General features: G+C 36.4%; 1 protein-coding gene across 1 annotated transcript in view; it reads right to left on the bottom strand.

Annotated features, from left to right (window-relative positions):
* Window positions 1-22554, bottom strand: part of KCNH8 (potassium voltage-gated channel subfamily H member 8) — a 348245-nt gene that overhangs the window by 103383 nt on the left and 222308 nt on the right. The window contains exons 6-7 of the mRNA XM_060100168.1: window positions 11396-11553; window positions 5822-6029 (exon numbers count right to left, since the gene is read on the bottom strand). Of these exons, the coding sequence (XP_059956151.1) occupies window positions 5822-6029; window positions 11396-11553 (366 nt within the window). The remainder of the gene's footprint in view (window positions 1-5821; window positions 6030-11395; window positions 11554-22554) is intronic.

The raw sequence follows: 22554 nt of genomic DNA, 5'->3' as shown, positions 1-22554 counted from the left end.
GTCAATCCTAATCTCCCAATTTATCCCTCCCCGTCCCTTTCCACCTTGGTAACCATAAGTTTGTTTTTTACAACTGTGACGCTATTTCTGTGTTGTTCACTACATTTGAACAGCACTGCTACTTCAGCTCTATACAGCTCATTGATGTAAGTTTAAGTAGGTGGCTGCAATTTGAAAATGGCCTCAATTAGTGATTAAGAGTGGAGGTGGCGGTCATGGTGGTAGTTATCAGGTGCAAGAACATAATATGTACCAGAAACTATGTGAGGCATGTCAACTTGAGTACCTGTAATTCCTCAGAAAACGCTGTGAGGATCAATACTACCACACCCATTTTACAGATGAGGAAACTAAGACTGTTGTATAAAAAGTCACACATTGAAGTCGCCTTGACCAAAATCACATGCCTAGTAAAGCCCCGAAGCAAGATTCAAATCCAAATCTTTCTAGCTTAAATCAGAACCATTATATTCTCTCCAGGATGCTAATGGAGCTCTTTAAGGACTAATTCAATGTCATTAATTGAACTTTATAAATGTCATTAACTGAACTTAATAAATAATAACTAAAATAATATATCCCTACCTTAACTGGGATGTAAGGAAACATGTAAGGTCTTCTTTTTTATTATTCTTATTTTAAATTGAAGTGTAGTTGGCTTATAATGCTGTGTTAGTTTTAGTTGTACAGCAAAGTGATTCAGTTATATATATCTATATCTATCTATCTATCTATCTATATATATATATTCAGTAACATATACATATATATATATATATATATATATATATATATTCTTTTTCAGATTCTTTTCCCTTATAGATTATTATAAAATATTGAGTATAGTTCCCTGTGCTCATGCAAAGCCTTCTAACACATTTTTAGCTAGGTATTTATTGAAGTCTTCTTATAGAAATGTTCTGAAACATTTCTTCACAGTGAAAACAAAAATTTAAATTTAAAAGCCACACTTAGACTTGAAGCACTATGTCTAAATTCCATAAAAGTTTGTTATATCCCAACAAGCATGTAGGGTAGATGTTGAACCTCTCCCCTATATTAGTTTTGAAGGGAAAATATCCTATTTGTGTGCAATTATGAGGCTATGTGAACATTACTTATTTTCAGAGGCTGACTCGAATAGAAAGTTTGGGCAGATATATTATTTTGAAGATATGTGTAAAAAAGTATATAATAACTTATGGAGCACTGTGACTATACTTGAAGGCAACACTTTTAAAGCCATTACTTAATACTCTTCCCATATAAGATGATAAGTATCACTAGTCCCAGGTCATAGTACTTTCTTTATTAGAAGTAACTGTCTTAATAAAATAGTAATGATGGTTACAATAGCTCCTATTTATTGAGCAGTTACTAGGTGGCGGGCACAGTGCTAAATGCTTCACAGAGATTGCCTACTTTAATACTGGCGACCCCAGTGAGGTACGTACTATTATTAGGGCCACTTTACAGATATTGAAAAAGAAACAGAGCAAAACATCTCCCCCTGCGTCCTTGGGTCTATATTCAAAAGATCGCTGCTCGAGAGAGAATTTTAAGCCTTGCTGTAGCATTAGATGAAGCCCAAACTCTAAAGCTTAGCATGAATTGTCTTTAAAGATCTGGACTCTGACTACCTACCTCTTTAACCTCATCACCTCACTACCATCCCCCCCTCACCCTTTATGCTGGTTCTAGTGAATGGCTTCATACAGTCCTGTCCCTGCTGTGACACACGCCCGTTCCTCAGCATCCGTAGAGACAAGACTATTCATTCTTTAAAACTCAGCTCAACTTGGAAATGCCTCTGCTGATAACCTGTTAGATTTAGTTGCCTGCATTCTATGCAGGTTCTTGCTACAGAACATACTGCACTGTCATATATCCATTGAATTATTTGTCTGTTTTTCTTACTGGACTTTAAGTGCCATGACATTAAGTATCTTATTTTCTTCTTCTTTTTTTATTGAAGTATAGTTGATTTACAATATTGTGTTAGTTTCAGGTGTACAGCAAAGTGATTCAGTTAAATATACATTAAATAAATATTATATTAAATATTAAATATATATATTCAGTTAAATATATGTATTTAATCTTTTTCAGATTCTTTTCCCTTATAGATTATTACAAGATATTGAGTAGAGTTCCCTGTGCTATAAGTAGGTCCTTGTTGCTTATCTATTTTATATATAGGAGTGTGTCTATGTTAATCCCAAACTCCTAATTTAAGTATATAATTTGTTTTGGTATCTCCAGTGCCTAACACAGGACCAAGTATGTAGTGGGCACTCAAAAATATTTTTTGAATAAATGGCCAAATCTTAAGTTACCACCCTATTTGTTCTTTCTATCTTCCTGCTGGAAATAATTTGCTAAATAACCATTCCCTATTATATCATAATGCTCAAAATTATGAGAAGGACTTGTACACAGGGAGTTAGGGAATCTAGGTTCTTGTCCCATGATTGTCATTTAGTAATGAAAAGACCTTGAAGACTGATTCATTCAACAATTTTCTTTTTACGTATTTGCCATGCACCAGGAACTGTACATCACAGTGAGGAAGCAGCAGTGGACACTAGTGACAAAAGCCCCTTCCATCAGAAAGCTTGTATAACCTAGAGTTGGATTTCTCACCATAAAATCAAAGAGCTGGACTAAGGTCCTTCCAGGCTTAAAATTCCATGAAACAATAAGCCAAATCACAAATTCCTTAAAATATAATATAGGAACACATAAGAATATGAAATAAAATAGAACACCAGGCAAATCAGTTCATAACTTGCCTCTGATACAATAATCTAGGAGTATTAATTCTTCCTTACAAAAGTAGATATATTATAGAGAAGTGACATTATGAAACATTTTTTAAAGGTTAACTTTGGTTTGGTCAGATGCAAAATATTTGAACCCTCTCTAGTTGTAAGTACAATAGCATGCTTGTCAAGGACAAAAAGGGGAAAATATAATTTCAAGGAAATTAACAATGATGAGAAAGGAAGATCTATTTTAGTCCTTGGGGAGATGAATCTGTTCTGTACATCTAATGTTAGTCAGAACATAAAGAATAATATGTTCTCTAATCAAGTTTTATGTGTGTGATGATTTTTTTGATTCAAGGTAATTGGACCAGAAAAGGTAAAGCATATTATTAGTGGACAAATTACATAGTAAAAACTAAATTAGCCTAGACTCTCAGCTGCTTCATTACAAAATTAGGTAGGGAAGGTCATAATTATTTAATTTGTGTCCAAATCTCAGCTGGAGAATGTTCCAAATGAACAAATGATCGAAGTAATTTTAGGGGAAGGGAAAGTCCTTGTAGCCAAGCTTAAAAACCCAATATTGACAGACAAAATTAGCATACTACCTTCCTGACCATATCCCTAGAGGTGTTTGGACAGGAAATCTAATTCTCTAAAGATAAATGTTCTGTTATTTTTTTTATCATAACTGAGTAAACCATATCAATTCCTTGACATGCTATGATCATAGGCTGTCCTTCCTGACACGTCCCTCAAATTTGTTGACATCGGATGATTGATTGCTTCTGTTGGTTAACATGGGTACTGAGCTATGATAGAAAATAGATACACAATATTAAACTCACAAAACTGGGTTTATTCTTCCATTAAAATCATAAATCATGGATCCTGAAAGAGCCTTTCAAGTTACATAGTGAGTTTTCTCATGTTGCAGATGAGGAAACTGAGGCCCATACAGGTGAACAAAATTACTGCAAATCTCACAGTTGGCAGGTGTGGGAGCCATGATGAAAGGAGAGATCCATCGCCCCCCAGCCCGATGTTCTTCCCATCATTTTATTTTGCCAATAGTTAGCTCTATTTGTGAGCTAACTTCCAGCTTACAAGCCCCCATACATGACACTGACCCATATTACCAGGATCAAGAGTAGGCGTGGTAGGGGCCGATGCAGATGAAGTTCAGGGGGTTGGCTTCTTTTTTCTTGGAAAACAAATATCTTTGCCTATTTATGGGAAGAAAAACATCAGCTATTGTCAGTCTGCAGCAGGACTGGTATGTTGGAAATGAAACACAAAGCTTTCCTCCTCTAACTAAATTTCACAGCGTGCTTAAGCTGAATTTCCCCATCTGGAGACTCTCAGACTAGACAAGCCTTACAAATTAATATGTGTGTATAGGTCTGGGGCCTGAAGGAAATGAGGTCAGGTCCGAAAAGGAATCAGGTGGCTGGCCACAAATCAGAACTTTAACATGGATTCACAACAAAGGGAGGAGATCTAATGCTGTAATTCACTGAAGAGCATTAGGACCATGCTAAGGTCCGGGATGAGGAAGCCGGAGAACAAAGTTATAAAGAGGGAAAGGATACTGAAGGACAGAAAATGTTTTCATCCAAGTACAATCCAGACTTTGATCCTCCTTTTAATCAAATCTTCTCTTTCTCCATCCCCTTTTCTCTCTCTCTCTCTCTCTCACACACACACACACACACACACACACACACACTTCATGTTCTCTTTATGCAGGATATTTGTGCTCTCATTCTACAGTCTTCTTTCTCTCTATACTTTGTTTCTGAGAATGGAGGTCTACATCAAGGCATAGAAAAAGTGCTTTGATAAGGAAGATAAAACAATTCAGGATGCATTAGTTTCTTTGTGTACCTCAAGGACAAAACTGAGATGTGTAGGAGCATTTCTAAGAACGTAGACAGGAGACTCACTCCCTTGAACCTGCTTTGTTAAGGTCCCCAGCTCATTCTCCAAAGATGTCCTTTAAGGCTTTGTACATGCCCTATGGTGAGAGAGTGGCATTGAATAAGAGTCCACCCAGGGATGTTCCAAATGCACTCTGCCATTAAAGTGCTGGTATAAGAAGTTAGAGCATTTTTTCCCTTGAGAATCTCTATGGCTTTATACCTGGGCAAAGGTCCGAGCTTATTTCAAAAGTCCAAGATTGATTTTTGGAGGAGAAGATAAGTGAAGGATTTTCTAGCTAACCAAGAAACATATTCTCTGATTAAATGTCAGATTAAGAAGAAAAAATACCCTACATAAGGTACTATGACAATTCTCTAAAAAGAAAGACTGTGAGAATGCAGATATTTTAGGATAGAGGGTTATAGCCTTCAGGATTTTCATTTTTTTAGAAAGTTCTTGTGGTTGATATAAGTTTAAAAATGTGCTCATGTGCAGAACATTTCAGATTCATTTATGCAGAATTATGTAACACTTGAAACAACTCCCTTAAATTCCCATGGATTATGCGGACACAAAACTTTACAAATTATATTTGTAAATATCCTTTCTTCTGTATCATCACAAGTTCTCAAAGTATACTAAATGTGGAAGTCAGTATGATAGTGCTGTCTCTCTTTTTTTTAAAGGAGAAAATAGTAGAGATATCCTTTTTATTATTCACTTGCCACCTCAAATACAAGTGATCATTTTCTTATGATTTAAAAATATTGTAATGACTGGTCCGTTCCCCATAATTTACTGTTACTAGCCCTCCATCGGATATGCCAAGATAAGATCACACGTTACTTATCTAAACACTTCTACAGACGCGCTGGGCATTTTTAAAAGTTCACCCATTGAGAACTTAACCCAATTCTCTTTGAAAAAAAAATGCAAGGTTGTTCCAGAAAACTTTCTCAAAAGAAATCACTTGTACCATGGACCCTCTCCACACCCCCCCCAAAAAAGATGAGACAAATCGACAGTCAGAAGACATATATTTATAGCCTCATCTTTCACCTCCTCCAAATTCTAGACAATCTTCTCTTTTTCACTTAAAAATGGAAAATGCGACAAACGTAAGCCCTTACCAACTTCCCACTTCAGAAGGCTGTTGTCTTCCCTCTCCATTTTTCCAATGACATACCAGATACACGCCATCCAGTGTGCAAGAAGGGCAAACATGGACATGAGCAGAGTCAGGACAATTGTGCTGTGTTGGGAATAACGGTCCAACTTCTGCAGGAGACGCAGAAGACGCAGCAGCCGGACGGTCTTCAGGAGATGCACGAGAGACACCTGCGGGGGAAAACAGAGCTGCGCAGTTTGGCTCACGGAGTCATTATAATCCACAACAGTCACTTCAGCTACAGCCACTCTAGGAAGTTCTTGAAATTAAGTATAATTGGGATTCCAACGCTGTGACCATTTTATGACCATTTCTATGTCGTTTCCTGATATATTATATCGGAAGTTGATAAGATAAAAGATGATAAGGCAATTTAATTTCTTTGAGTTAATACTTATCTTCCTTAATTAAGATGTACCTTTTTTTCTCTACCTATGTGACTGAAGATAATTTTATATATTCTGATATACAACTGAAACACATTATGGGATTGGGATTGAATAGAAGATGCCTTCACCCCTTTCTTTTAATTTCTTTCAATTCCACTTCCCCTTCTCCATGTAAGGGAGCTGTGTTATAACAAAACTTTGTATAGACTGAAGTAAAACCCTGTAAAGTGGTAGCAAAAGTAACTTAGGTTTCTTATTTTTAAATAGTGAGACCTAAAAACTTGAGTAAGATCTGCTCACAAATACCAGTAGCACCTCCTGCCTCATGTGCTTAGCTATCGTCCTTCTAACATTATCAATAGACAAAGAAAACATTTGCCTGGAACACATACATTCTGTGCTTTCTGTTAAACAAACATGCTTAGGGAACCAAAATCAAATGGAACAAAATTTTGGAAAATCCTTTTAGATTCTGCCTCTGTTATGAACTAGAACAACAGACTTGTAGTTAAGGAGTTAGTTTCTTGACTTCAGGGCTCAACTGAAAAATGTGCACCATTGGTGTCCACCAGAAAGGTCAATGTCACTATTACAACACATGTGGTGCACTAATATACACTCTTTTTAATACCTTCCAAGAGAAAAGTTAAATAAAACATTAACTCATATGCAAATAGAATCTGACAAGTTCCTTGACCTATTCTAATTTGGGGGGTGAACCATAGATAGAGGGTAAGGAAGCGGTTTGTATGACTACACCTAAGAATAATTTTTCCATTACAGGCAGAATCATAAACAAGGTCAGCATCTTTTGAGAGTCTGCCTTTATAATTATCTGGAGTCAACTGACTTCTAATTTCTCCCTCCTCCAGCCATCTTCCCTTATCTCCAAGAAAAATGTACCTAGAGCAGTGCCTGACACATAGGAAGTGCTCAGTAAATTTGTGTTAAATGAGTGAATGGATAAGCTCTTATGTGAAGATGCAAAACACTCCAGGCTCACTATAATAATAGATATTCAATAAAAGTGTCTTCCACTGTAATCTTGTGAATTATTATATACTGAAATACAAAAACATCATAAGGATGGGAATTCCCTGGTGGTCCAGTGGTTAGGACTCCATGCTTCCATGGCAGGAGGCCTGGGTCCGGTCCCTGGTCAGGCAACTAAGATCCTGCAAGGTGTGCTGTGGCCAAAAAAAAAAAAAAAAAAAAAAAACCCATAAGGTCAATTGAGGAAGTTGCCAGGTAGCTGTGGTCTTTTATTCCTTTTTGTGGGTCTTCTGGGTAGAGTTTGACTTTCTTCTCCTTCATACTCACATTCTCACCTATCATTTCTCCAGGTGATTGTAAGTCAGATGCAGTTTCTACTCTGTGGCTTAGAGGAATTACTAAGGGTGAAATTTATTTTATCGGTAGGTGAATTTCATAGATAGATAACAATTTTGTAAGTAAAGTGAATCCTGGAGCAGAACTCTCAAATGGAGGATACCATCTGCTATGGACTGAATTGTGTCCCTGCAAATTTCATATGTTGAAGCCCTAACCCCCAGTGTGACGGTATTTGAGATGGGGTCTTTGGGAGGTAATTTGGTTTAGATGGGGTCATGAGGGTGGTGTCCTAAAGATGGGGTTAATGCCTCTATAAGAATAGAACAGAGTGCCCTCTCTCTTGTTCGCCACCCACCCCAATCTCTCTCTCCCTCTCCTCACTGTATGAGGGCCATGTGAGGACGCGGAGAGAAGACAGCCGTCTACAAGCCAGGAAGAGAGCCCTCACCAAGAATCAAATTGGCTGAAAGCTTGATCTTGGACTTCCAGCCATCAGGAGAGTGAGAAATAAATTCCCGTTGTTGAAGCCATCCAGATTATGATATTTTCTTATAGCTGCCTGAGTAGACTAACACACCATCTGAATATAGAATATTGATGCAGGCAAGCTCCCCATTTTCTCTGGCCAGAAAGGGGATGTTTGAGGGAAGAATGTGAGGCTGCCCTTACATGAGAACAATAGTCATTTACAAAAATAAGGGACATGAGCCTGGGAGTCCAGGATGAGGCAGCCCTGGTGATTTCACTGTCACTTAAAAAAATTTGTATTTATTCCTATCTGAGTCCAAAACCTCCAGCTATAAAATGTGAATTTTGGCTCTTGATGAATGACAGAAGAAAGGGGCATATTTGATTTCAATGGAAATATATCATCTGAAAAAGAGAAAGGACCTTCTTACTCTTGGGATGCTGCTCTGAATTTGTCACTGTTAAGAATTATAAGCACCTTGTAGACAGGTGCAAGACAGTGAATGATGCATTCATCAAAAACCTCTATCAAACTGCAGTTTCCCCTATTACCAAGTGGACATAACCACCTCCTGGCTATCAACTAGGGAAGAAAAAAGAGAAAGAAAAAAGTTAATTACCGTACTGAGGTCTTTCTAGGTATTAGACACTTGGCAAGGTATTTTATAGAAAAGTTTCCTTTTTAGGCTACTCAGAAACCCTGCAGGAATTTTAATTTTAGGCCTACTCTGATGTTAACTTTCCCAAGAAGTCACTCAGATGGTAAGTGATAAAACTTGGATTCATACTTTTGCCTTTTTACTCTAACATAATTTCTATGTCTCATTCACAATTTTATCTCTCATCGTGACTTATACACAGTAAGTTTTAATAAGTAAATGTGTGAGCTGCATGTAAAACATTTGCCATCAGCAGTTGTGGGCACAGCCAAAGCTAAAGCATGCAATACACTTTTGATGGTTGCCATGCATTTTTGAATGTCATCTATGGAGGTGCACTAACTGGACCCACTTTAGACCTGGAAAATCAGCCCCTTTGTTATTTTATTTGTTTGTTCCTGCTCTTCTTTTTGTAAGTCTGTGTAGTATAACAGTAGCATAACTTATGAACTTTTCCTTATAACTTATGCTTTCCTGGGAAGTAAGTATAATGTTTTGAACAAGCTTTTCTATTCAAATCGAATATTTCATACTGACTAATATATTGGGAGGAATAACAAATTTATATGCCAAATGTTAAATGATCATATGCTCACCCCTGTGAAAAGCAGAAAAAAATATCACTGATAATAGAGAGAGATGCCTTATTTCCTTCCTCTTTTTCTTTCTTTCTGATATAGATGTTGATCTATAACTTCAAATCTTTATAAAGGATTTGTGCTGTATTTCACAAGGGAGAACGAAAAAGGGTAGCAGAAGCACAGTGAAAATGTACAAGTATTTTAAATTCATCAAATTATGAGAATTAGCCCTTTTCAAAATTATTTACTTGTGTTAATTTTAGACAATGGAAATTTTAATCATATCTAAACATTTTACTTATTTTTTATTTTATAGACTTTATAGTACATGATATATATATATATATATATATATATATATATATATATATATATATATATGTTTAAAACTATCCTATTTGTTCAGTGCCCAAAGAGAAATGGAATATAAAAATGATTATTAGTATTTAGTAGCAGAGCAAGTTAATTTACAGCAGTCTATGAAACACCATTTATTTAACAATTCTCCAGGATAATTTGGAAAATTTTTCTTATCATTTTATGAATTATCTGCTTCTTCAGGATAGTTTTTGGCAGTCTTGCAAAAGCCTTCTTTTAACTCATTACACTTTCATTATAGTATACTTATCTAGTCAAATCCAATCTTGAAAAGCACTTTAAAAAGCTCGGATAACAATCCAGTTTAGCACTGATTGATATTATATACTAGATTTTCCCCAGAGCTTTCCCTTCAGTTGAGTTATAAACCTCTTAATGATGTTGACACTCTCAACTTCCCAACTTCAAAAAAAATTGAAAGAAACAGAAAAGAAAAATACTATTATACAGGCAATTAACAAATGCACAAATCTGTACTATATAGTCAGGAGTTTAGTTCAGTCTTCGTTCTGAAGTCAGTAATGATTGTATTTGAAGCACTGATCACTTTGTTTAATATTGAAAACTATGCTATTAACTTCTTGATGGAGAATATAATTTCTATGGGGTGAGATTTGTCAACTGAGTAGGAAATATGTTTAATTTGAACTAATGTCTAGTAAATTTTTGCCTGCTAAAATTGGTTACTCTGGCAGCAAATTGTATTACTGGTCCAAAAATTCTCTTATACCTTCCTAAAAGTCTCTCTATTTATAAGGGAACACTTAATGCTTTTAAGAGTGTCAATCATTAAATAGTAAAAATAGCTATGACTACAAGTGGGCATACTTTCTTTCCTGTAAGAAATCTGAGAATAAAAGTTTTAGATGAAGAAAGAGGAGAAGTTACAAATATCAATAAAAATTCAAGAGGGGGCTTCCTTGGTGGTGCAGTGGTTGAGAGTCCGCCTGCCGATGCAGGGGATACGGGTTCGTGGCCCGGTCTGGGAAGATTCCACGTGCTGTGGAGCGGCTGGGCCCATGAGCCATGGCTGCTGAGCCTGCGCGTCTGGAGCCTGTGCTCCGCAATGGGAGAGGCCACAACAGTGAGAGGCCCGCGTACCACAAAAAAAAAAAAAAAAAAAAAAAAAAAAAAAAAAAAAAATTTCAAGAGGATGCTTGGTTTACGTTGGTCATTTTATCATTTAGATTTTTGCTCAATCCAGCATTTTTACAGGGACTTCTAAGAAGTAGTTGAATTCTATTTTAATTTCAACCTATCTTTCTATCTTGATAAGTCTTCTGTTTGTTTTGCCAATGAATAATGAAATATTCAAAAGGTAGCAAGTAAAAGTCATAAAAGTAGAAGAAATCTTCAAACTCTCCACCAAATTCTTGAGGGGAATATCTGGCTCAGTAACATAAAGTAATGCTTCTATTCCTGCAGGTGGTTTCCTTATCAAAGGATTTGTTTAGTGAGTCAATTTGATGATAAATTCAAGCTTTTAATATCCTGGTTCTAAGTATTTACATGATTAGAAATGGGTAATACAAATTTCAGAAAGGAAGTAACTCCTTTAAGTGGAGAATCTGGCCTGCATATCATTGGTGACCATGGCTTCTTTATTAAAAAGGGCACAAAATCCTGGACATACAAATTGCCACAAACATTTAAAACCTGAACATGTGAAAAATAAGCACAGGGGTAAAACCAACCTTCAAGGTCATGTGGAAGGGAGCACTTTACTCACCACTGTGACGTTGAAAGCATACAGGAGATCAAAAGGCAGGGCAGCAATTAAATCAATGATGAACCAGGTTGTGACATAGTGGATGCAAATTGATCTTGCTTCAAAGATAACTTGGCCAGACTTGCTGACATAGGTTGTTCGAAAATTTAAAATAATATCTGCTTGAGAAAAAAGGATAGAGTAAGAGCATTTAGGAGGAAGAGAGAGAGGAGAAGGAAAGAAGGAAAGACAAGCTAAGAAGAGAAGATGGAAGGAAAACAGGCAGGTGGGGGTGGGGAAGGAAGGGAGGAAGAAAACTATAATATATTAGACTAATGGTAACCTCTTAACGTACTTTAGATCGACAATATCCAAAATACTCTTCTTGACAGATCCAGCTCAACTCAACAAACAGGTATTGGAGAAGGGCGAAGAAAGTATTTTTTGATCAGTAATACATTCCAGACTTTGGGCCACACGTTAACATAATTAAAATAAATAATAATAGCAATAACAACAATAGGCAACACTTACTGAATGCTCACTGTGTACCAGACATTGTCCTAAGAACTTAGCTTAGATCGTTTCACTTAAAGAGAACATCTTCCACCGTAGAAGATGATGTTAACATAGCAGACAGTACATAGTAGGCAGTATTAGCAGAGGCAGAAACTAAGTCTCGGTGGGAAAAGTAACTCATCCATGATCATCTTGCCAACAGCGGCAGAGACGATTCTGAACACAAGTATAATTTGCAGTCCATGTTCTTTTTATTTATTTTTTTATCCAGTAGTACTCTATTCCGTGTAGAAAAGTTTTACTAATCTCCGTATGTTTATGAAACTGATCCTTGCCCTGAAGGTATTTGTATTCACAAAATACCAGAAGGTTCTTCTTTGGATTTCTAGGTTAAACTCCTCATTCCATTTAAATGGAAGATATAATCATTTTCAACCATTCCTTACATCGTCCTTTAAATATATTTGTATTTTATGTTTATTTTATATTTGTATTTATTTTATATTTATATTATATTTTACTATCTATTTATCAAACTTTTTACAATATATGACATCCTTGTGAGGGCTGGTCAAAGGACAAAGTCATAGACATGTGGACCATCTAGAGTTCAATCCTGCCGCCTAGGAATAAACTTCTGAGTCTGTCACATAGTTCCTGGGTTAAATATCATTAAAGCACTGGAAAAGGTTATCTTTTCTTTAATTTGTTTTAGAGTTGAGTATGACCAAGTTATGGAGAATTTTGGGATGGGTGCATACACGTAAGTGTGATGAAGGCTGATCATTTTCTGCACTGGCAACCCCAACAGAAACATATTTGTCTGTGGGACTTTGTTCTTAGGGAGTGTCGTGATTCAGTGACAAAGATCAAAGGAAGGAATTTGGGAAGGAAGTACCTCAAAGAGAATAGGAATTCAAGGAGCTAGGAAACGAATGCTAAGCTCTGAGTTACATAATTTTTAAATGAATTGGAGTACTCTTTACAGCTAATATAAACCATTGCAAGTACGTGGAATCGTGTCATGTGAGGTTAAGAACTTGTTGGTATCATGATCGTAATGATAACAATAATAAAGATTACAATAATGTGCACTTTATATTTGTAGATCATGTTTACTTTTCACTTCACATCACATATGAAGGAGAATTCTAAGATGCCCCCCACCCCCAATCCCCTGCCACCACCCTCACTCTCCTCTGATCTCTTCCCCTTGGGTAAGGGTGGATCCCCTGAGCATGATGAGGTATGAAGGTGTGATCACGTTACATCATAGGGGTAAAGACAGATGATCTGCATGGCCTGCCCTCGTCAGGTGAGCCCTTTAAAGCAGACCTTTCTTCATCTGGTGTTAAGGGATTGGAAAGCAGTGAGGCATGCTCTTCCTGGCCTGGAAGGAAGCAACTGAATATTGGGGAGGGCCAAATGGCCGGGAACGGCAGGCAGCCTCTAATTGCTGGGAAGACCCCTCACTGACATCTCACGAGAAACGGAGACCTTAGTCCCACAACCATAAAGAAATTTGCTCAACAGCCACATGAGATTGGAAGAGAATCCTGGGCTCCAGGACGGACCACAAGCTGACACCTTGATTTCAACATTCTGAGGCCCTGAGGAGAGACTTCAGCTAAGGTAGATCTGGACTTCTGACCTATAGAAACTATGAGATAATAAACGGGTATTGTTTTAAACTGATGTGTTTGCGGTAATTGGCTATGCAGCAATAAAAAACTAATACAACATTTAGTAAGTCATCTGGTTCTCATTATAGCCTGTGAGATGAGATAATACAGGAATTCTGACAAAACAAATTACTATTACATTATTATAGATAACACATATGTTCTTAATACAAACACAGTGCTGTTCTACGACCTTTATAATCATAATCTCATTGACTCCTTACAACAATGTTAAGAGGTAAGTATTTTTATTAATCCCTTTTACAGATGAGAAAACTGAGGCAGAAAAGACATCAAGTGATCTGCCCAGGGTCACACATGATGAACTAAAGCTCAAGATTAAACCCCTCAGCTAGTTAGTGAAAAGAGCAAGACCTGGACTCAAGTCTCTTAAGTTCCAATTCTGTGCTTTTTGTTTTGGTGCCTCAACAGAGACCAGTCACATCTCAGATCTGGAAGCAAGTTCTAGGTGACTCAAAAAGAAAACATTAATTGTTCTAGACTATTGTGAATGACCTAACTTATTAAGATGGTGTTATTAGAAGTCATTTTTGTCAAAAAATAAAAATATTAAAATACTTCCATTGTTAATACTGAGAATATGAAAGGATGAAGCTAGTTGACAAGCCACTCACAAAGGATGAACACAATCCCAAGGTGATTTCCACTGCAGAGTAAAAGTGCTATCATGGCAAAAAGTACCAATGCATCCTTGAAATGTGGCCACCAAAGGGGGCTGGGAGCTCGGGGGAATGTTGTGAAGTTGTTAGGGTAGGAGGTGACCTTTTCATTCTTTCTCTTAACTTTCTAGACTCATGTATTTGTGCATTAGCCAAGAAATTTAACAGCTTAGACCAGCAGCTGTTGAAATAAAGCAGTCGATAAGTAGTTCATTATCAAATTGAAGGAGTAATTTTGTGTATTTACTATTTGTGTAATTGTGTACTATTGTGTACTATTGTACACAATTGTGTACTATTGTGTACTATTACTATTTGTGTAATTGAGTTAGTAATTTTGTGTATTTACTAACTTTGTGTATTTACTAACCGATCACCAGGTTCTACCACAGATTTTACAGAAAACCCACTGCCACCATCCACATACCTGGGGTGCTCTCCTGAATGGGGGAATGGAAGAAATGATTAATTGGTCTTTGGTTGATTGATACAGTAAACATTTTTAAAGCTATGTGGTTGACTAAAGAATAAAATAGAGGTGCAGACTTCTGAACAGAAAAGATATTTTCTTGGATGAGTCATTACAAAATATTAGCTTAGAAAGCTTTTTAAAAAATAATCTGTTACTCAATTGAGTTAATTGGATGAAATGAAGATGTGTTTATTTTTAAGTTTAAAAGGAAGTAATGGTAAGACTTTTAAACACAAAGAATGTTAACAGCAAAAGAATAAAAGCTATCTTTTAAATTTATGGATACAAATATATTTTTGAAGTACTTGAGTACTTTCAGGTTTATTTTCAGGGAAAAAACCTAGATATGTATTATATTCTAAGATTTCTAGGACTATGGTATCATATAAGGACTGTAGGTTTGAGTGAATGATGATTATTATTTTTATTTATTTTTTAACTCTTTTAAAAATTTTATTGAAGTATAGTTGATTTACAATGTGAGTATTATTTTTATTTATTTCTTTCTTTTTAAAAACCTTTTATTCTATATTGGAGTATAGTTGATTAACAATGCTGTGTTAGTTTCAGGGGTAGGGCAAAGTGATTCAGTTATACATATGCATGTAGCTATTCTTTTTCAAGTTCTTTTCCCATTTGGGTTATTACATAATTATTTTTAGATAGCTGATTTTTTTTAAAACCTAATTTTGTCACACACATAATAATAGACATAGTTCTGTTGTACTGTGATTTACAAAACATATTTTCATGTTTATTAGTTTGTGTTGTTCCCATGTCAACTCTCTCAGGTGTACTATCACTGACATTTTACTAATGACTCAGGAGATTTAAGGAAATTGTTTAAAGTCATGAAGATAGTAAGCAAGAGAGAAACAAGACATCTTTTGACAGGCAATTCCATTTTCTTTCCATTATCTTAAAGATTTACTGCACTTTCAAATATATTTTAGGGGCAATACCAATAGGTTAGAGCAGAGAAATATATTTCCGATTTTAGCCCTTAGATTCAATTCAGTATTGGCAGCGCCCAGGTAAAAGAATATTATATCAGGGTCACAGAATTGAATGTGGGGGAATGAACTGTCTTTGATTCTGGAAATACGAGGATTAAGCATCTGTCCAGGGAGAACTGAGAAATCACTCTGTGTTCTCTCCACTGATAAAGATGTGGTGGCAATGTAAATGTTCCCTTAATGGAAGGGCAGAAATGGGGAGCACACGTTCTTTCAGAGTAAGGGAAACACAGAATAAAATTAGATTGTGATGAGGGAAAAAGGAGCCTCCCAGATCTGGTGTTCCTCATAAAAGAACCACGGGGGCGAAGAGGAGATTCACCAACTATACTGGGTCCAGCTGCTCTTTCCCCTGTAGTTGTCTCACTTCCCATAAAGTTTTACACCTTCAGTGAGTTAACTCAGTGACTCATTCAAATGTTGCAGTAAGAATGTGGTCTCCTCCAGACCCTAACCCTAACCTTCCTAAAAGGCAGCAGTATGGTTTTCATTCTGAGATATCTAGAAAGTATAATGTTTTTCAATTTTAAGTTGAGAAATACATGAAAATTCATTAATATGGAAATTTTTATATTTAATTTTTCTTGTTAATTCCATTTATTATCAACGTGTACAACTGTCTATAAGCACACATACACACAGTTTGAATCAGGAAAAATATTTCCAAAACTATAACGAATTGAGTCATACGAATTTAGCATTTAGAAATGTTAATGCCTCACGTATGTGTGTATGCATAAGCAGTCTCTTGTGGCACATGGTGCTGGTATCATGTGAAATGAATAAACAAACAGGGTAATAGAGAATTACCATATATACATACATACATGTGATTTACAGAATTTCAAAAAATTGATCATAATATACCCCACCAAAATGAGGCAGACTATAATTGAATTCTTTTATGATTCAGATCCCGCTGAATTATTTTGTAGGATAATCAGTTTACCTTGCTGTATTTAGGTTTTACACAAGCATGATGAAAATAAAGACAAATAATAGAGAGATAACTGTGCGTGTTTTGTTTTCATATGGTTAAGACCTCCAAAAACTAGTGTTTCATTTCTCTCTCTCACTAAAAGGTTACATATGAGAACTAAAAGGCAAGAAGATTAAATCCAGTTTTTCCAGTTTGATTTCCTTGAGAACTATGTAATTAGAAAGTACAAAAAAAAAAGGTTAAATTTGATATGGCACAAATTAGTAGATTTCTTTATTAGCATGCATGCCAGATGGGAAATAATTTAAAAATAATATTGACTTACTTGTTAAAAAGTAAATTAAAATAGAATGATGTGCATGAGAGCATATGCACCAAATACAAATAATATCTTCATTTAGCCATTTCTTTACAATTTAATCAATATAGTACAGCGAATGTGGAGAGAGATTTAACTAAACCAGCTGCCGGCTAATATACTAAAGATACCCAGTTTTTTTCCATTGCTTGTGAGACACTCCTCTGAACACAGTATGATTCCACAGCAAATTTGAGTTGCACGTGTGGGAAGAATGAATAACTGGGGGTTGATTAATGAAGAGGCTTGAGGGACTCAAAATCCTAAGAATGGCTGTAATTGATTGCTAGGATTAGTGGATGAGATTTTCATACCACCTGATCCTTGCTCATCTTGTCAGTATTTGTCCCTCCTGCTTACCTTAAATGAGAAGTTCATGGAAAAGAAAGGGCAGCAGACAGAGGGAGAAGCAGGAGTTAAGAGCAATTGCCTGCTGAAGAAAAGGTAAGGCTGAAAGAATGCAACCAGTTGGGTTGGGCGTGGTCGATACCACCATTGATTTCTGCTTTGTACCAGGGTCATGGTGGACTCTTACATCAGTTTTGACCCTCAACGTCAACATCAGATGGAACGGCCCAGAAAAGAGGTCCTTCCATCCTAACTTCTCTTTGAATGGAAGAACCCCATCCATGTCATGCTTCATAAGGATGTGGTCAACAAGGCCTTGAATGCTTCTGGCAAGGGTGAGCCCTCTGCCTTTTGTGAGCGCTGTCTTAGTTTGACACATCCTTCCTAGTTTCCTCAAATAGGTGTCTTCCTCCTTCTAATCCCTCTCCTTGGTTCTAATTTTGTCATTAGCAGCAACACAGAATACGTTGTACCTTCCAACCCAAAAGCCCTTCTTATAAATATTCGAAATCAGGCACCACGGTCTTTCCATGCCCCAGGCTGTAGATCTCCAATTCTTTCAACTGTCTCTTGCTGATATGGTTTCCTCTTCTCAGTCCAGATGCTTTTCTCTTGTTTGGTGGTTTTCACAGCAAAGTCTCATGGAAGATAGGGTTTGGGTTTTTGCCTCTTCCTTCCTTCCTCCCTTCTTTCACTCTCTCTCTTCTTTCCCTTCCTTCCTTCCTTCCTCTCTTTCTTCCTTCCTCCTTCCCTCCCTCCCTCCATCCCTCTCTTTCCACTTTTCAGGCTGAATTTTTATTCATTTTACATAGTGAGTTGCCCCATCAATTTTTATTTTGAAAAGAAATTTTCAGGTTTTTAACACAATAAAGAAAAGAAAAGAAAATCATTCACGTAGTTGACTACTGTCCTTTTGGAAGTAAGGTAATGCAATGGTAGCAAACTATGCCATCCTCAAATATGCCACTTCGGAATAAGAATTATTTTGAGCTGAAGGCAACTGAGAAGGATCAGAAGCCAGAAAATCTCCCTGCCCTCTTCCTATTTGCCTAAAAGCAGGACATACATTTTCAAAAGTGTCCCTGCTCTCTTCTCTACCAGGAAAGACAAAAGTTAACCCCAGATGTAGCCTGTCCAGTGGGAAGACAGTAGCAAATACTCAGCAGTGTTTTCAGAGTTCTCATTATTCCACAGTCTCACCAACACTCGATGCTGTCACACTTAAAAATTTTAGCCAATTGGGTGGTAGTATAATATTTCTAGTATATACTTAGAATTGTTTTTTCATTTAGTAATGCAGCCTTAGTAAAGTGCTGGGGAATCTTAAAAAAAAAAAACTCTTGTTACTATTAGTTAAAGTAAAATTTTGCCAAGTTAAATTCCCAAATGTTGGTTTTTTGGTACACATTGCTCCCAATTGACTGCTTCTATTTTTTCCTGGAAGATCTAAAGCATAGCTACAACTTTCAGCTTTGCAACATCCTTAAGAACTAAGAAAATGTGTCAATTGAGGACCTGCTGTGCTCTTTGCCCTGTGCAGGGTTCTTGGCACTCAAAGATGGACAAGGCATCCAAAAGAAGTATGCCTCTGATGGGGACCATGGACTCCCAATTTTATTATCTGAAGCACCATCTGTGAATATGCTGGCAGGTCAAAGGATACAGCACACATTCCCAGCAGATCTCTAAGAAAACTCCCACTTATTGTCTATAACTATTTTATTATACTGACTTTGTACATTGCTTTCAATTTATTGTATAACATTACCTTCTTTAAAAACTTCCATATAACATGTACACTGATATGTGTAAAAACTAACAATTTCGGCTCCATATAAATTATCCACTTTCAGGTGCTATGTAACTATAAATTAGATATTGAATTTTGGAATTACTTGATCATTTTTAGGAAAAATAATTTAATGATTCAACATAAACTATTGAAAAACCATGATTTATGCATACACTACTTAATTATAGAAAGTCTTTTGGCATACTTATCCTGTTTATAGTTGTAGTTTTTGAGTGGTAAAATTTCCAAATTTAACTCCAATAGAAAACATAAGGACTATAACATCTATAATATTCAGTCATGAAATTTAAAAAAATAATAATTAAAGTCTATTAAATTCATATGAAGTAAATATTAGTTATCCAAGTAACAAAACTTAGAATTAATGAAGACTAAGATAGACAACAAAAGATGTGCTAACGAGAGACCTTCAAGATGGTGGAGGAGTAAGACGTGGAGATCACCTTCCTCCTCACAAATACATCAGAAATACAACTACATGTGGAACAACTCTTACAGAACACATATTGAAGGCTGGCAGAAGACCTCAGACTTCCCAAAAGGCAAGAAACTCCCACGTACCTGTCCATGTGGCTGACAGCGTCTTGGTGCTCTGGCTGGTGTCAGGTCTGTGGCTCTGAGGTGGGAGATCTGAGTTCAGGACATGAGTCCACCAGAGACATCCTGGCTCTACATATTAAATAGTGAAAGCTCTCACAGAGATCTCCATCGCAATGCTAAGACCCAGCTCCACTCAAAGACCAGCAAGCTACAGGGCTGGACAACCTATGTCAACCAACTAGCAAGACAGGAACACAACCCCACCCATTAGAGAGAGGCTACCTAAAATCATAATAAGGTCACAGACACCCCAAAAAACACCACTGGACACGGTCCTGCCCACCAGAAAGACAAGATCCAGCCTCATGCACCAGAACACAGGCACTAGTCCCCTCCAAAAGGAAGCCTACACAACCCACTGAACCAACCTTAGCCTCTGGGGGCAGACACCAAAAACAATGGAAACTACAAACCTGCAGCCTGCGAAAAGGAAACCACAAACACAGTAAGTTAAGCAAAATGAGAAGATAGAGAAACACATAGTTGATGAAGGAGAAAGGTAAAAATTTACCAGACCAAACAAATGAAGAGGAAATAGGCAGTCTAACTGAAAAAGAATTCAGAGTAATGACACTAAAGATGATTCAAAATCTTGGAAATAGAATGGAGAAAATAAAAGAAATATTTAACAAGAACTAGAAGAACTAAAGAGCAAATAAACAATGATGAACAACACAGTAAATGAAATAAAAAATTCTTTAGAAGGAATCAATAGCAGAATAACTGAGGCAGGAGAATGGAGAAGTGACTTGGAAGATAAAATAGTGGAATTACTGCAGAGCAGAATAAAGAAAAAAGAATGAAAAGAATTGAGGACAGACTCAGAGAGCTCTCAGACAACATTAAACACACCAACATTCTAATTATAGGGGTACCAGAAGAAGAAGAGAAAAAGAAAGGGACTGAGAAAATATTTGAAGAGATTATAGTTGAAAACTTCCCTAATATGGTAAAGGAAAGAGTCAATCAAGTCCAGGAAGCACAGAGAGTTCCATACAGGATAAATCCAAGGAGAAACACACCAAGACACATATTAACCAAACTACCAAAAATTAAATACAAAGAAAAAATATTAAAAGCATCAAGGGAAAAACAACAAATAACATACAAGGGAATCCCCCTAAGGTTAACAGCTGATATTTCAGCAGAAACTCTGCAAGTGAGAAGGGAGTGGCAAGACATATTTAAAGAGATGAAAGGGGAAAATCTACAATGAAGATTACTCTACCCAGCAAGGATCTCATTCAGATTTGATGGAGAAATTAAAACTTTTACAGAAAAGCAAAAGCTAAGAGAATTCAGCACCACCAAACCAGCTTTACAACAAATGCTAAACGAACTTCTCTATGCAGGAAACACAAGAGAAGGAAAAGACCTATTATAACAACCCCCCCCAAAAATTACAAAAATGGTAATAGGAACATACATATCGATAATTACCTTAAATGCAAATGTAGTAAATGCTCCAACCAAAACACATAGACTGGCTGAATGGATCCAAAAACAAGACCTGTATATATGCTGCCTACAAGAGACCCACTTCAGACCTAGGGACACATACAGACTGAAAGTGAGGGGCTGGAAAAAGATATTCCATGCAAATGGAAATCAAAAGAAAGCTGGAGTAGCAATTCTCATATCAGACAAAATAGACTTTAAAATAAAGACCATAACAAGAGACAAAGAAGGACACTACATAATGATCTAGGGATCAATCCAAGAGGAAGATATAACAATTGTAAATATTTATACACCCAACATAATAGCACTTCAATACATAAGGCAAATGCTAACAGCCATAAAAAGGAAAAGTGACAGTAACACAATCATTGCAGGGGACTTTAACACCCCAATTTCACCAATGGACAGATTGTCCAAAATGAAAATAAATAAGGAAACACAATCTTTAAATGACACATTAAATAAGATGGACTTAAATGATATTTATAGGACATTCCATCCAAAAACAACAGAATACACTTTCTTCTCAAGTGCTCATGGAACACTTTGAAGGATAGATCATATCCTGGGTCACAAGCCTTGGTAAATTTAAGAAAATTGAAATCATATCAAGTACCTTTTCCAAGCACAATGCTATGAGGCTAAATATCAATTACAGGGAAAAATCTGTAAAAAATACAAACACATGGAGGCTAAACAATACACTACTTAATAACCAGAGATCACTGAAGATATCAAAGGGAAATAAAAAAAATACCTAGAGGGAAATGACAACGAAAACACAACAACCCAAAACCTATGGGATGCAGCAAAAGCAGTTCTAAGAGGGAAATTTATAGCAATACAATCCTACCTCAAGAAACAAACAAACAAAAAACTCAAATAAACAACCTAACCTCACAGCTAAACCAATTAGAGAAAGAAGAACAAAAGAACCCCAAAGTTAGCAGAGGGAAAGAAATCATAATGATCAGATCAGAAATAAATGAAAAAGAAATGAGGGAAACAATCGCAAAGATCCATAAAACTAAAAGCTGGTTCTTTGAGAAGATAAACAAAACTGATAAACCATTAGCCAGACTCAAGAAAAAAAGGAAGAACACTCAAAGCAATTGAATTAGAAATGAAAAAGGAGAAGTAACAACTGACACTGCAGAAATACAAAAGATCACCAGAGATTACTGCAAGCAACTATATGACAATAAACTGGACAACCTGGAAGAAATGGACAAATTCTTGGAAAAGCACAACCTTCTGAGACAGAACCAGGAAGAAATAGAAAATATAAACA

The sequence above is a fragment of the Mesoplodon densirostris genome, chromosome 5, assembly GCF_025265405.1.
Source record: "Mesoplodon densirostris isolate mMesDen1 chromosome 5, mMesDen1 primary haplotype, whole genome shotgun sequence".
In the NCBI taxonomy this organism is placed as follows: Eukaryota; Metazoa; Chordata; class Mammalia; order Artiodactyla; family Ziphiidae; genus Mesoplodon; species Mesoplodon densirostris.
This window is presented reverse-complemented; position numbering and strand designations above follow the sequence as displayed.